Source organism: Oreochromis niloticus, linkage group LG9 (genome assembly GCF_001858045.2).
Source record: "Oreochromis niloticus isolate F11D_XX linkage group LG9, O_niloticus_UMD_NMBU, whole genome shotgun sequence".
Lineage (NCBI taxonomy): Eukaryota > Metazoa > Chordata > Actinopteri > Cichliformes > Cichlidae > Oreochromis > Oreochromis niloticus.
In genome coordinates, this window is record NC_031974.2 from 26,242,562 (window position 1) to 26,258,502 (window position 15,941).

A 15,941-nucleotide genomic window follows, 5' to 3' on the forward strand; every position below is an offset into this window, starting at 1 on the left:
TTGGTGTAACACATGGGAAGCTTTTATTACACCTGCAGTAACATAACGTTTGTCATCAACTCGATTAATATCGATTCACTACACCTGTCTGCTGTCAGCTCCACTCCACACGTGACATGCCAGTGTGTGTGTGAACAGGTTCACTCACACTGACAGTAAAGCTAAAGTAAGAAGCTAAAGTATGATTGTTAACTATTTAATAATGATACAAATTCAGTAAATGCATCTTAGACATATTTATTGACTGTTCGTGTCTGTGTGTGCACAGACCTTTCGGTTCTCTTTGTCCGACGTGGGATTGTTGGTGACTTTGAAGAGGTGCAAATCGATCACTTCTTTCATCTCGTAGTTGTCTCCTCGCCGCTTACAAACAATGACCGCAGCGTCAAACAGGAAGATGTGCCTACAATCCAAAAATGTTTAAGTAAATTAAAGCACATCTCACTTAATAGTGATTGTTATTCACACTGAGCAGTTATGTCAAATACAGTATTTAAGGAAAAAACTGATTTTTACGATTCTAACAAGCTTGAAGGTCAATATTTGGTATGACCACCTTTATTCTTCAACACAGACTGAACTCTCTTTTTTTAAAGTCTTCAGGAATCGTTCTCCAGGCTTCTTGGAGCTCTTCATTAGACGCGGGCTGCCTTTTGTTTTCTTCTCTCTCATCATGATCATACTCTGTTTCAATAATGTCGAGCTCTGTGCTTGTGGGAGTCCAATCCATGATTGATTGTTTGACAAGATGCCCAACACAACTGACTGCAATGCAGTCCCAAACCATGACAGAGAGTGCACCATGTTTTATTCTTCTTCACACATATTGACAATGGTACGATTCAAATATGTTACATTTGGATCAATCACTGTATACGACCTTTTGCTACTGATTTTTAGTATAGTTCTTGTACATTCTGGGATATCTCAGCCTCTTCTCCCTGTTTCTCCTCCTTAAGAATGGTTTCTTGACAGCCACCCTTCCACTGAGACCATTTCTGATGAGACAAAGGACCGGATATATCCTTCAGGTCTGGTGTCACGCCTTTACCTTCTAGATTTTTGCAAGATTTTCAGATACCGTTCATGTGCTGTAGGTAGTAGTTTGTGCAGGTACCACTCTATTTTTAAAGCCATGCTACCCATCATGCTGAGATATGCCAACTTTTTAGCTAACAACTCTTTGAGAGTCAGTTTGTTGCCACTGAAATACTATTTCATGTCTGTCAGACCGACTCAACTGATTCATAGTTTCAACTAAAGAAATAGGAACAAATTTCCATGTTTTTAAAACTGGTTCTTTGCTAAGGTGTCTTCTATGTGTCGACACAACATCTCTTGGGTGAAGTGGCCTTTTTATGCTTGAATTGTTCGCAGGTCAGTGTTAAGTGTATAACAAACAAACAAACAAACAAAAACATTCCTGTGAAAATGTTCAGGTACAAGGACTGCACTGAGTGACAGAGCCTGGAGAACTGTTACTCAAGACCAAAGAAAGTCTGGCTCCTTGGAAGCAAAATACAAAGAAATGAGGGTGACACAAGACTTTTGTAAAGTAGTGCATTCAGAAGCAGTCGGCTTCTGCAGTTCCCGTAACGGCTTTGCAGAGACTCTCAGGCTGGCTGTTATTTTAACAGGCAAATTTAAGTTTCAGCGGCGTAGCTAACAATACAAAATCTCTCTTAATGGAAAAAGACGCCCAGCCCAGTTTCATCTATATGACTGGTTGAATGTTATTCTTAAGCTCCTAAAGAACAACAGCATAAGCTGAATGCTCATGACATGTGCTTTGTATTAACTGAGTAATAATACTTCACTGGCTTCAGTTTGCACAAATCTCACAGGTTAAGTCTGAAACAACACTTTGGTTTTGGCAGGTTTCCAACCGTAACACATGATTCCATTTCGACTGCAGTCATGCAGCCATTCGCGGCATCTCACCTGTCCTGCTTAGCTCGTTTGTCCACCGAGGCCACCCGTACTTCCCCGTCAACTTTGGGTCTCCCGTAGTTACTCAGACGCTGATTCTACAGACGAGAAAAATGAAGGTTATGTTGAGGAAAGACATTCTGAAAAGCTGTCAGTCATTATTTCAAAGAAAGCTGTACCTTACCAGATTTTCAATGGATTTCTGGTACTGATCTATTTCTCGCAATGTCTCGTTGTCCCTCTTGACTTCGTTAACATACTGGGCCAAATCCTACACACACGCACACACCAAGGAAAACAAAGAAGCATCTTTTAATTTACTTACATACGGTACAGAGTATCCAGCTGTGCTGAGGAGTTTGTTTCTTTTCTCTCTGTTCAAAACGATCTTGTGCAATAAAATAAACTTGACTTTAATTAAGCTGAGCGTTCAGCTTTACTGAACAGATTTTCAGGGTTACAAAATTAGGACTAAACACTGCATTCACTGAAGGCTTCTTTATTTATCTGCAGTTACAAAAAGTTGAGCAAGTGAAATGAAGTGGAACTTTTTATGGTAACTTTTTTAGATATTATATGGTGACCCCTGAGGTACAAAACACACAAAACAAAGCAGCGTTTTTTGTTTACAATGGAACCAGAGTCCCCAAAACACATGAACAAACTAGGCAATTATATTCTGAAATCTTGTGTTTTTCCTCGTGTTTCTAACGACCACCTTCAGCTCTCAAAACACAATTATCATGTCAGGTACCCTAAACAAACATAAACGCACTGTGTTTCTTACTAGAATGAATTTTGAGTACAATGTGAAGTGAAATCAAAATAACATTTTCTGACATGCGCTGTTTTTTGTACATTTTATTACTTTTTGATTGGTTGTTCTGTGAAACTAGCGTTGGGGGTGTGTATTTCTTCATCTGCATTCAGTACTGGGCAGAAGTCTTGAGCCAATCGGCTTCCGATTGTCATTTACTTTGAAAGTGGAAACATCAGATGAACGGTTTCTAAAAGGCTTGTCCTTAAGAAACAGGAAAATTAAGTTAAGGAAATAAGACAAAATCCAGCAAAGACCTTACACAGCAGATATATCTGGTCCTTCAGTTCATCCGCCTCATCATTTCTGATGAGGCTTCAGTGGCTGTCAGGAAGCTCAGGCTGGGGTACGCCAGATCACACAAGACCTGGACTGTAAGATCATAGAGTCTGGTAGGTCTGATAAAGTGATGAATTCAAGCTTGAAATTTCTTTCTCAAATATTGTTAATATGTATAAAGGAGGTCAAGAGATTGGAGAGTGTCTACATCCATCTGTAAAACATGGCGGAGGCTCTGTCATGGTTTGGGGTTGGATTTCAGCCAGTGGTTTGGAGATCTCGTCAAAATTGATGGAATTATGAACAGAATCAGATTTTGATCCATCATGCAGTACCATCTGGGGAGCGTTGTTCAATTGTCAGCAAGACAATGATCCCAGACCTCGACATTATGGGAGCAGTGTGGGATCATTTTGATAGAGAACAGAACGAAACGCAGCCAAAAAAGATTTAAATGTCTTTAAAGAAGGATGGAGAATGATTTAAAAGAGAGTTCAGGTGGTGAATGCAAATATTGACTTTCCAGCTCTTCTATTTCTACATATGTCTGCGCGTTTAAATAACTGCACCTATTTTCTATTTTTCTAGCAAAAGAAAACAAAATGAGGCTCAAAACAGCCCACGTAGCTTTGTCTGCACTTACCTTTTTAAAACTCTTATTTCTCTTTCATTTTAGGGTTAGTTTTTGTACTTTTTGGGTTAATGGCCCTGTTCTGGACCTTCAGTGCACCCAATGATAGGAGCATATGAAAAGACAACGTACCTTCATTGCATCTAAGGCGGTCCGTAAATTCGTCTTCTCAGTGCCATCATGGGTGTGTTTCACAAGCTCCTGTGGACAAAAAAAACAAACCACAAACACAAAGTAAATAAAATGTGAAAAGGAGGGAAAGGCTGTGAATCATAAAACAAGGGTTACATGAGATATACACATGCCACACGCCACACGTGGACTGGAGGCTTTAGCTTTCCAGATACGACAGGAAAACGGCCGCTGTGGAAGTGAATCAGATACTGCGTATGTGTGCACTCATCTATTGCAGGAGTGTGTGCGCAAGTAAGTATCTGAAATTGCTTGGCGGTGCCTCGCCGCAGCGTAAACAAGACATCTAGACCTCAGCGGCGGAGGATAAGGAAGGATGCCATGCATGTCCTTCACACGGGCGCACACCCACTGTGTCCACACACACTGAGCCGCTAAGGGAGATATATGTGTCCGCTCGGCACTGCTCAAATCCCCGGTGTCAGTCAAGCTCAACCTGGGCATTATTATCACTAGCAAGACGACAGAGGCCTATTTATCAAGGCTTGCTCCCACCTCCATGCAGCCCCCGAGATACACAGTAAGGGTGTGGTCACACTGATAGCGGGGGCCCGTGCACGATGGACTCATTCAGGGAATCGTGTCGCTGCAGGTACAGCGGGAGGGGGGCCGTGATGAGCGGAGGCAGTGAAGAAGAAAGAGCAAGAGATTGATGAGAAAAAAAGAGAGAAAGAAACCGGCTAAGAGAGGTACTCGGGGAGCGAGAGGAAGTGACAAGACATTAGTTGTACAGATTCTGGCTGTCACCGTGTGGGAAAGTAACTCAGCGGATGCTTTATTCGCTGCAGCTAGCTATTATCCGGCTGTTCCGAGGGGATCTCAGCCCATGTTGACACAAACAGAATCACTTTGTTCCTACAGATATATATATTTTTTTATTTTTGGCGCTACTTTCTTGCTGCTTTTTATGGAACCCTGTTGGAATCGGCACATTTCTGCCTGAAGAAAAGGAGTAAATGAGCGCTTTGAAGTGAAAGAAGCAGCGCACGCGTCGACTCTGCTGTCATCCAGCTGCAGACGCACAGATGACTATGTTATTAATTGCTTTTCTATATAAACCCTCCTCATAGGTTCATCACGTGCACACACACAGTTACCATGAAGAGAGGAGAAAGCATGATGGAGACACTGTTAACTGTCACACATTTATGGATACTCTTCCCTGCAACACAAGTGGTTTGTCTCTGAAATTGTGTAAAATGTGTCAAATATGTCAAAATGAAACTATTGGAAAAACTCAACAGGCCATCATATGTGGTCAAAATGTATTATAAAAGACCAGGATGGCGAGGTTTTGGATGATTAAAAAGGCCCAAATGGGGAATGTTTTCACTTCTCGCTGACTCTGGCCGAGCTTCCAGCGGTTCAAAATAATACTTCCCTTTTCTGTTTGTTCGTCTCGCTGCTTATTTATCTTGTTCTGTCTGCCGCTCTCCCATTCAGTCCCCACTTCACTTTATCTATTTTCTCTCACCGCCTCCTTGATTGTCTCCATCAGATGACAATTACGTGCGGGTCGTTTGAGACTCGCAGTCATCAAGGAGCTACAGAAACAGAGAAGAGCCTCGGAGCCTGAGCAGTGAAGGCAAAGAGGAGGGGAACAAAAGAGAAAATGTGGTCAACGCTGCCTCCGGTGGTTGCAGGGAGTACTGTCAGGGAGTGCACTTGCTTATAAACTCTGATTTTGTAATTGAGGAGGAAACAAACTTCTCTCTCTCTCGGTCACAGGGATGCATCTGTAAACTCGGTGAGCTCCCTGTCACTTACAAAGTCATCCACGAGAACAGTAACTGTGCAGCTGTGCAGCAGGAGCTTAGGTGGAAATAAGAGGAGGCTCAATTAGACAATCCGCATCGTTTGTGTGTTACAGCATCTTTTCATGTCTCTTTTATCCCATCCATTATACCACAAACTGCATCCTTGCCTTATCATTTTGCCTGTTTAACAAAGTATAAAGTTTCAGGGATACAAAGTAGGGATGACAGGAATAGAAAAGCATCTTAATCTTCAGGGATAAATATTTAAAATGTATTTAAAGGCCAGTCCAGGTTTAAAAACACAAAAACCGGGGAGTTAACTCTGATAGTCTACAGACAACGAGATGCTGTGTGATGGCCCGATGTCATCTACGTGATACAAAAATAAAACATATTTCAAACACTATAAATGTTTACTCCAGAGGGTTCAAAGGTTTGTTCAAGAAAACTTGGGCTGAGATTTACAAGCGAGGATGCACTAGGATGGAGTACAGTACCTGCAGGAGGAGGTGGTACTTCAAGACTCGCTGCATAGGAACCACTAGCAGATCTCTCAGTGTGAACTTGCCATAGTTGGCTCTTTTTGAGCATTCCTGCACAAAGACAAGGATCAATAAAACACTAATTCCACTTGGAATAAATGGTTTTATTTCACTTCCTGGAAGCAAATGCAAGCAAACTCGAGCATCAAAGCTTTTTAGAGTAATTTCTGCCTCCAGCTGCAGTGCCATCCCCGGCAATGTCTCAGGTAGACACTTGAGGGCGTCGTCTGACCATCCTGAGAAGCTGTGGAAGCGAACAGCTGCCACTGCAGTGCACAATAACCACTCACTTATCCTTTAAGAAGAGCATTAAACTATTTACCTCTAGCTTCATGCGTACATCTTCTCTGTTTTTGCTGATGTCATCCAGGGTGGCGATGGCTGTCTCCACATGGCTGCAGTATTTCCCATAGATCAACAACCTGGGGTAGATTAGACAAGTGAAGAAACCACAGCAGGACTGGAGAGAAGTCTAAACACAACATGCAGGACTTTAAATGTTTTCTCAGTCTTCACAGTGATGATCTTAAGTGCGATACGTGGGTTCACACCTACGCACTGTTTACACACAACACACAGAAACATAACACGACATATACATAAAAGTTTGCAGGTTCCTGTATGTACAGACAATTATAAGAGCTTTACAGAACTGTTAAAGGGTTACATAAAACACTAAATATAATAAGCTACAATGTTTTTAGGTAAAGTTCCCCGTGTGTACCTCTCTTTGAAAGTGATGAAGATCTGGTAAAGGTTCTGGGCACTTCTGTGGTGGACTGAATCTTGGATTTCCAGCAGTAAACACTTGTGGACTTTAACCAGGTCCTGAACAACAACATCAACAACAAGAGGAAATCTTCAGTGCTGATCATTAAAGTCCTGCACCGAAGGATTGTTTCCCCTAATCTATAGATCATGCCAATAACTCCATTAATGATCTATGACTAAGAAAATCATTAAAAATGCTCATCACAGCTCACTAAATCTTGAGGTACCGCCCTCAAATATGTCAACACACTCAATAAGAATCTTTGACCAAAATTCTGACTTTAACTAATTTCATTTAATTTTCATGCTTCATGTGTATTGAGGTTCAAAAACCCCTTTGTCTGATTGTATATGCCTGCAGCAAAACTGATATCATGTTCCCTTTGCAAACCTACCTAAAAACTAAAGACACTGCTATTATCTTGAGGTTTTCTTGCTACTTTCTGGTCACTGTTAGCATTTCACAGTCAAACAGTGAACGTAAATCAATCAGACAGCATATTTGATGTCAGTATGTTAGCATGCAACACAAAGCAGTGACCTGTTTTTGGACAGTTAAGGCTCTTAAATAGTAGTCGTAGTCTCTTTGTCATGTTAATTTAATGCACATTTAAAAAAGGTTTAAAATCTTTTTTTTAATTGAATTTTGCCATGTAGGTGTGAAGCTAAGCCATCATTCCTTCCATTATTTACACTTCTACGTTCCTCCTATTGTGACAGCCGGTGGGGAAAAAGACCATTTAGAGGAGAATTTTGCAACCCCCTCAACGATGACCGCTTCCAAAGGCGTTGACTTACCGGAATATTCACAAACACATTCTCCATCTCAGCTGGGGATAAGAACGTGTTGAGGGGAATCATAAAGTGCTGCAGGAGAGAAACACAGGGAGAGAGAGAGAGAGAATGAATGAAGAGAAAGAGCCTCGTTCCTCTAGAGTAAGAGTGGGAAAGTCATTTTGCGTGAGACGCTATTATATTATAGGGCTAAGTTGCAAAGAGCTGCAGTCAGCGAAAACAAGCAGGACCGTCTGGGTCACGACAATAATCTCATTTTCAGAGTTTGCAATTTAATGATTTCCTCTCAGAAAACTCCCACAGTGTAGTCACCTCTACATTTCAAAGGAGCGGGCGAGCACAAACTAAATTCCACCATCCACTTCATATCGAAAGTCATCTACTGAGGCGCTCCTCTGGGAAATCAGGCGAGGTCTTTTAGCAGACGTGAACATACACAAGAGGTAGAAGACAAGTAGTCCAAGACAGTCCTGTAAAAAGTGCCGGTTAAGGTGGAACACATCCACAGGCGAGAGGCTGTTCGCAGAGCTCTCTGTTGGAAGGAGTGCTGGGATTACTTTTTACTCACTGCTAATTCCAAAAATATAAATATATCCTTTACTTTTTTCTCTGGGTGTGCGGAGTGTTACACCGCTTTTTTTTGTTTCCATTACACCCGAAAAGAGGTCATTACAGTTTCACAGTTTCTCATATTGAAGGTGATAAAGAGGCCAAATCGATTTCCAGTCATCCTTCGTAAAGTGAAACAGAGCGATAATATTTCCATCTAACGAAATAAAGTTAGTTAGACTGTCACCAATTTATGAAACAGTGCTGGCAACCTGTATATTAGTGAAAGACGTCCAAAAGCGCTTCATCCTAATTTCTTTCACAACAGCTTTGTGGGTAAGCACTCGTCACTCAAGCTAACTGAGACACACTCGCTCAGCAGATTTAATAGAGAACTCTGGAGGGCCCGCAGCTTCAAACTAATTCAGTCATGTCACATTAAACCTGTGATTGGGGGCCGCTTTTTTACTTCTGAGATGTAACCAAATCAAATCTACCCACAACAACTGGCGGTTATAATTCTGATCACTTTAACGAGACGATGTTTCCAAATATCGCCAGCGTACAAACTCAGCATGGGATGCAGATGAGATTACCTGCTTAGAATTTCAGTCAGCACAGAGTAATGTGAGGAAGCCTCGGCTGCACAATGACAGCCACCAGTCAGCCAGTGTGTACCTTCTCTATAGACTCCAGGGTCTCAGTGTATTTCTCCTCTGTCTGCTTGATCTCTGTCAAGCAGCAACTCCTGATGTCAGTCTCTGCTTGTTTCTGGAACGCCTACACACACACACACACACACACACACACACACACACACACATATGACCTGTTACTGCCTGTCAGTAAATTAAATTAATCTTGAAATCAATACACTAAATATGGGGGGAAAGGAGGTAAATTATACACTGGAATAGATACATTGATAAATAATCACTTAAATTTAAAAAATGTATATTTGAGATTTAAACAGCATTTTAAAGGCATTCAGAATCTGCTTTGGCACCAAGGTTAATCCGACTTTCTTTCAGTGCTTTTGTTCAAGTTTGCCAAGTTTCAGAAGAACTCTTTCGAAGGATATTTCAGATGGAAAGATAAAAGAAGGCCAATTTCTATTTTTTAAATTGTCAATTCCAAGTTTCATGGGAACCACAAAGCAAAGAAGAGCAACTCCACATAATCAAACGTCCATTCAGAATTCAAGAAAGTTCAAGTTCTCAAACTATATTTTCTCAAACAGATATCACATTCTGAGAATTTCATTTTTAGTACAATGACTAATGTTTTAAATGGTTTCCAAACAAGAACCTGCAAAAAAAATGTGCCATCAGTGCAGGATGTGGTGTTATTTTTCCATACTGTCCCCAATGCTTTTACAAATCACACATTGCATTACAATTTGCCTGAAACTGCCCATAAAAGATTCCTTGAGCTTAAAATAAGATCACAAGTGGTCAGCTAAACACTTGGAGACACAAGTAGGGATGTGCCATCCATGTCTGATCCCATCACCTAAGACAGGGGTGGGGAACTCCAGGCCTCCTGCGGGTTTTATATGTGTCCTTGATCCAACACAGCTGATTTAAATGGCTACATTACGTCCTCAACATGTCTTGAAGTTCTCCAGAGGCCTGGTAATGAACTAATCATTTGATTAGGGTGTGTTGACCCAGGGTGAGATCTAAAACCTGCAGGATACCGGCCCTCGAGCCCTGGAGTTCCCCTCCCCCCGGCCTAAGACGTCAGATATGATGGTAGCAACACTTCTTTCATCCAGTCTTTGACAACAAGAACAAAAAACACATTTTCAAGTGAAGTTACAGAGGTGGACAAACCGGAGGAGGGACGGCTTCTGTCTTCATCAGGTCCTCGTAGATCTCGCCGCCTTCTTCGTCATCGTACACACAGTCATAAAGGTCCTCCTCATCCTCCACTCCATTCTCACTGCAGGACAAATGAAAGAATATGGCAGTGACACTACATTACATCACGCTGCTGTTTGATCCTGAGTGAGTGGGATGAAATGGTTTTCACTTCTCTTGACAAGCACACACGGTTCTGGTTTTACAGATGTGGATTTTAATACCACACTACAAATCTTGTTAGAAGGGGACAAAACTTAATCCCATGCTGTGAAAGTGGCTCAGGAACACGCAGACAAGAAAAGACTTTTATGTGTGACGCCACCAGCCTGTTCTGACTGCTCACATCGGAGCCAATTACTGCAGCTAACATGATGTGACTCAGTGTTCGTGTGCGCCTTCTTTTACTTTTCATACATTTATTTTAGAACCAAAATGTTCCCAAGTTCAAAGAAACCTAAGGGGATAACTGGACACAAACAATTAGAATGTTTTTATTGGGGTAAGGAGCAGGAGGTGAGGTCAAGGACAAGAGATCGGCAGGTGGTGGACCATAACGTAAAAAAAACCTTTCTCTTTGGGGTTTGCTGCTCTGCTTCACCTAATGTGTCATAGTCATGTCTTATAGTAAAGGGCAATAACTCAAACAGAGAAAATGTGTCAAAATTCATTTAGGACATGAGGGTAAAGTGGGCCTCTGTATGCTAACGAAGGAGCTATAGAACGTAAGGTTACATTGTAACCTTGGTGCTCTGAGTGAGAGAGAACGACAGCTTAGCTTAACGTTATCGTAAAAAGAAGACATAGGTAGAAATAACCTAAACTGGACCTGTCTTAAATATGTCACTTAATAAAATTCCATCTACTTTAATTAATCTTTAGCATAAACAAAATGTGTAAATGCCAAACTGCACTTTCTGTTTTTAAAACAGCATTTGTTTGAGGGATTTTGTTACTTTTGTTAACAAAATAACAAAACCTAATTTTTTATGCTAGGTTTGGTTAACAGTCTAGTACAAAGCCTGTTAGCTAACAGCCTAGCATAAAGCTTCAGAGCTAATAGCCAAGCTAGTCTATTTCAATAATACTGCTTACGATTGTTTTTGTAGGCATTACTAGATATCTAGATTACATAGAAATAATGCCCTTAACTATTACTATTAAGTAATACTATCCATTCAAAAATTAGTGCGGTGAATTTGAACACCCACTGTTTGTGGGTAATTGTCGGTGTATGTGTTTGTGAGCCCACAAACTCATTAGAAACTCCACCCTGAGTGAATAACATTAATATCCCAAATTACAGCAAAATACTTCAGATTTACATTTCTTTCCAAGGGCTTTTAAGTCCCAACACATAAAGTTCCAATGTGCCTGCCTTAGTATTATTATTATAATGTATTGAGATGCCAAGAAAAAGATATTTCAGTGTGTCGTGTGTAGAATTTGCTCTTAATCCTAAATGCTTTGCACATATAAAGATTGGCAAAGCATTTAGATGGGCAACAAGATTGTATGCTTGGTTAAAAAAAAACCCAAATGTGGCTGCTAAACATTGAGCAGATGGGAGAATGTGGCTCAGTTCAGTGAGATCCAGGCTGACACATCAAACCTCCCGTCCTCTGCTGGCTGCTATCAAGCCACTGTTTTGCTGTCACTACTCTTAGTGTGCCGCTTCCTTCTGTAGGAGCTGTCAGCATTAAACACGGGCCAAACCACTGTGTCACTGTAAAGGTTTCCAACAGCATTTCTGCTGTAGGATTATGTCTCTCCGCTGACTTCAATTACCAAGCAAGTGCCAGTATTTCTGATCAGAAACAGACAGGAAACTACAATGTTATGCGCTATGAACTGGAAAAACAGAGAGGGGGCAAAAAATCTGTCCATCAATTGGCATCTGACGCATTCAGTCTAAAGAAAAATGCATTCTAAAATCCATATCAGATAGACCAGAGTCAATAGTCCCACAGCTGCATTTAGATGAAGGCCTATGAATGGGACTGTGCCAGACATTCTGTCTGCAACGCAGGAGGATTATGTAATGTTATTATTTTGTCCCTGCTTTATTTCCGAAGGTGAAAAAAAAGGTTGGTTTCAGTTGGCATCGAACACCGACCGACCGACATTGGTTGCACGCAGTATAGCTAACACCCTCTCTATGAACTTTAAAGGGTATTTTTAGACAGAAAAATCTGTCATTTAAATCTGCTAAGCTAATAGGTGTCTGCAGAGCAGGGCTTGAACAAGAAATGATTAATTCACAGTCCCACACACCCCACTTGTGGCTAACTAAGGAAAAGAGCGGGGCGAGTTGATGCTGAAAGTGGCTGCCTTCCAGACAACACCCAGGGAACAAATGGCAGCTTTATCCTCACAGGCGTGGAGAGTTTTAAGAGTCGAGGAAGCCAAACACTAAAGCAGAGAGACCGCAGTGCAATGGGATCACAGCAGTGAGCTGTCAGACCCCAGACTGCATCTTGACCCTGGCCACACATGTGAAAGGTTTAATGACTGCGTCTTGTGCAGCTATGCTGACAAAAGCTGTCTGCACACATCCTGAAAGACGTATAAACATCTGCAAAAGAGCTCAGAAACCCCTTTTTGTTGGAGTATGCTCATTTTACATTTACTGATTGTGCCATAATGACACACACACGTGCACATAAAGACTCACAAGGTTGCTGACCTTTTAAAATGTAACATGTGTATTAGAAATCCATCTTAAAATGTTCTTAAGGATATGAATGGAAACAAAAGGGTGGAGAACATACTCTATGAGGTCCTCCAGGTGGTTGTAGATGTCCTCATCTTCAACACTCTCCTCTGTTGGAAAGGGCCTGAGAGGAGAAAGCAGTCCATGTTTTAGGATTAAAGTACCTCATAAGCTTCCAATGGCGGCATAATGCATCCATTACATTACAGTTTATTGTTCACTACTAAGATCACAAGATGGTATGAAAGAAATGCATTGTTTTGTATTAAAACACTTCACTTCCACATACCTGATTCCAGTCTGTTGTACAATCACTGTGTGGGAGAGTTTAGAAAGTGTGTCCATAACCTGAAACATAAAACACGTTTCAGGAGATCACAAAGGTGCATTTCTGATAACAGACACACGAGGGCAGCATTTTCAAACACTTCTGTGTTGCCCGTGCTCAACAAACAAACTGGGGCGTATTTTACAGGAACACGTTCATATGTTGTTTTTACATCTTCATGTGGAATTATTTTTGTACTGCGTTGCCTCCTAAAATACTCACTTTATATTTAAATCAAATAGAAAAGGAACAAGGAACAGAGAGAGAGAGAAGAGTAATACACACACAAAAAATATTGCTTTGGCTCGCAGTCAACAGCTGCAGCAGTACACCAACAACAAAGCAGTGTCACATGACCTATTGTCAGTGGGTGTGATGTTAACTATGTCATTTAAAGCTGCTTCCAGTGTGTTTAAACATCTCTACGTGTGTGTGTGTGTGTGTGTGTGTGTGTGTGTGTGTGTGTGTGTGTGTCTGTAAGACCGGATTGACTAATTACCACTGAACTCAGCTGATTGAATGCAGATATGTTATGTGAGTCAAAACTCAACAGGGGAACTCTGTTTATTCTCCGGCCCACAAACCTCCTTTTTGAGGCCAAGCCTGCGCTCACGCTAACACATCACAGATGTAATACAGATAAATTTGCCCCGCGGCTTTCCGAGATCAATACTGATCGCCCGGCTCCCTTCCCCCCGCCTGAAAACACAGAGGCTGCGCGATACTGCAGATTTTGGTATCAGTCCGATACCAAGTAAACATAGGGCCAGTACTGCCGATACCAATAAGGGTACTTTTACTCTATCAAAGAAGCTAATGTAGGGTAGAGCAGTGTGGTATGACTTATGTGATGAATCATCATGGATTTTCAAATTCTGAACTCATTTTGATGGACGCTGAATCACTGGGATTTTTACATTCCACAATTACTTAACACAAAAAAAACACATCTTACAGCTTTTCGTGTCTGGGCTTTTGGAGACCTGGAATATAAATGTGGGCGTCTCTACGGCACTTTGGTTCAACTTCTGTCGTTTAAATGTGTTATAGGCTATAATTAAAATAAATGTGACAGTCAACACATTTTTCATAGTGCATGTTTGAGGTATATTTTTTGATTTCCCAAAAAAGTAATTTGTTTAACATAAATCATCGGGCTACAGAGTGAAACAAAGAATCCATCTCATCACGCTAGTATCGATCCGACACCAATACCAGCGTCAGTATCGATACTATCGATATCTGGATTGATCTGCCCACCTCTAAGAGACACACAGAGAGGACAGACAGATTGTGACATATGTGCAGAACTGTGGGTTGTTTTTAATACCAGTATCAGCTGGAAAGGATGTCTGAGAGATGAGTCGTCTGCTGCTTATCATTTTCACGTGATGATAGAAATCTTGTGAAATCCTGATGCGTCACGAGCAGCAACACATGGAGAATGTGCAAAATAGAGTGGGAGGATGCAAAGAAGGCATTTTAAATCAAACCAGCAGTACTGAAGTAGCTGCCCACTGAAGGACCTGGGCTTGAACCTCATGGCTGACTGGGGTCTTTATGTGTGTGTGTCAGGGGGGATTAAATGGCTTGTTGGGCTACTTGGTGCTTCTAAATCCCTCACACACCAAACATGCGTGTAGAATGTGCTATTTCAGCGCTCAGTATTGTTTGCAAGTACACCTGCAAGCCACCTCAACCTTCACAAATAAGCTATGACAGCTTGACAGACAAAATCCAGGCAAAAAACAACAAGAAAAAAAGAGTATGTCAAGCACTGAACTCCTATTTAAGATCACTGCTCTGAGGGCACTGACACATGTTTTTGTCAGACGCTCTTTTATTTGGTTTGGACAGGTAGAACACTAATAAAACTATTTTAGTGGCAAAATCCAAACACACACACACACACACACACACACACACACTGGTACACTTGATGTAGAGTTGTCACACAGAAGACGTAAGTCCTGAAGCAGGTACGTGAAGGTTAGACAATAATTAGCCCTTTATCAAGCAAAGAAGGATTCAGACTTTAGACAGCGCTAATGCTTTAATGCAGTCTAGGCAGTGCTCTTGCTTTTGTTATGAATACAGAAATGGGCATGCATGTTGGTATTGCAATCTAAACAGAGCCGTGAATGAGATAATAAAGAGCTGGAGACATCTGTACAGTTATTAGACAAAGCTAATGTAGCGCTCTCTCTTTCTCTCTAATAATGAATGAAGGGCTTGACATCCGGAGAGCGTGTTGGCAGGTACAACATGTCCAAATGCTGCGACTCGGCCGCGTGTTGAACAGAGCTTCTGGAGGCCCTCCAGCTGTAGCTGGCAGGCGATTTTAGGGGACGAGTTTTTGCGAAACGCTGTGCTTTTTTGGCTCCGCTGACTACATGAGTCACACGCAACTAAACTGACCATCTGCACAAGACTTTTGGAAGGCTCGCCAGCATTACATCCATCTGCAGTCGCGCCGCTAATAATAGAAATGTCAGGAAAATGTCCATAAAGGAAATGGGACTTTTTATAAGACGGCATGATTTTGGTGCAAAACTTAATCGGTCAGCAAAGTAAAGATGTTATGTAAGACTGTAAAATACATCAAATCCTGAGTGAAAGCAGCATCTACTGTAAGAACTCAAAGTAAAAAAAAAACAAAACACACACACACAAAAAGGATCAAGCGTTAGTTTTGGTGTCCAGAGGTCACGGGCTCAGCGGCAGACACGTACTGTACTGCAGCAGCAGATGATGAAGGCTCACAGGTCCTTTGATG

The 15,941-nt window shown here is 41.5% G+C and overlaps 1 protein-coding gene across 2 annotated transcripts in view; it reads right to left on the reverse strand.

The window, feature by feature from the left end:
- Positions 1–15,941, reverse strand: part of vav3 (vav guanine nucleotide exchange factor 3) — a 92,669-nt gene that overhangs the window by 38,956 nt on the left and 37,772 nt on the right. For both annotated transcript variants that reach the window (XM_019362926.2, XM_005461384.4), the window contains exons 3-14: positions 13,127–13,185; positions 12,896–12,961; positions 10,098–10,206; positions 8,941–9,042; positions 7,717–7,785; positions 6,872–6,975; positions 6,470–6,569; positions 6,103–6,198; positions 3,789–3,857; positions 2,114–2,200; positions 1,942–2,027; positions 271–403 (exon numbers count right to left, since the gene is read on the reverse strand). In XM_019362926.2, the coding sequence (XP_019218471.1) occupies positions 271–403; positions 1,942–2,027; positions 2,114–2,200; positions 3,789–3,857; positions 6,103–6,198; positions 6,470–6,569; positions 6,872–6,975; positions 7,717–7,785; positions 8,941–9,042; positions 10,098–10,206; positions 12,896–12,961; positions 13,127–13,185 (1,080 nt within the window). The remainder of the gene's footprint in view (positions 1–270; positions 404–1,941; positions 2,028–2,113; positions 2,201–3,788; positions 3,858–6,102; positions 6,199–6,469; positions 6,570–6,871; positions 6,976–7,716; positions 7,786–8,940; positions 9,043–10,097; positions 10,207–12,895; positions 12,962–13,126; positions 13,186–15,941) is intronic.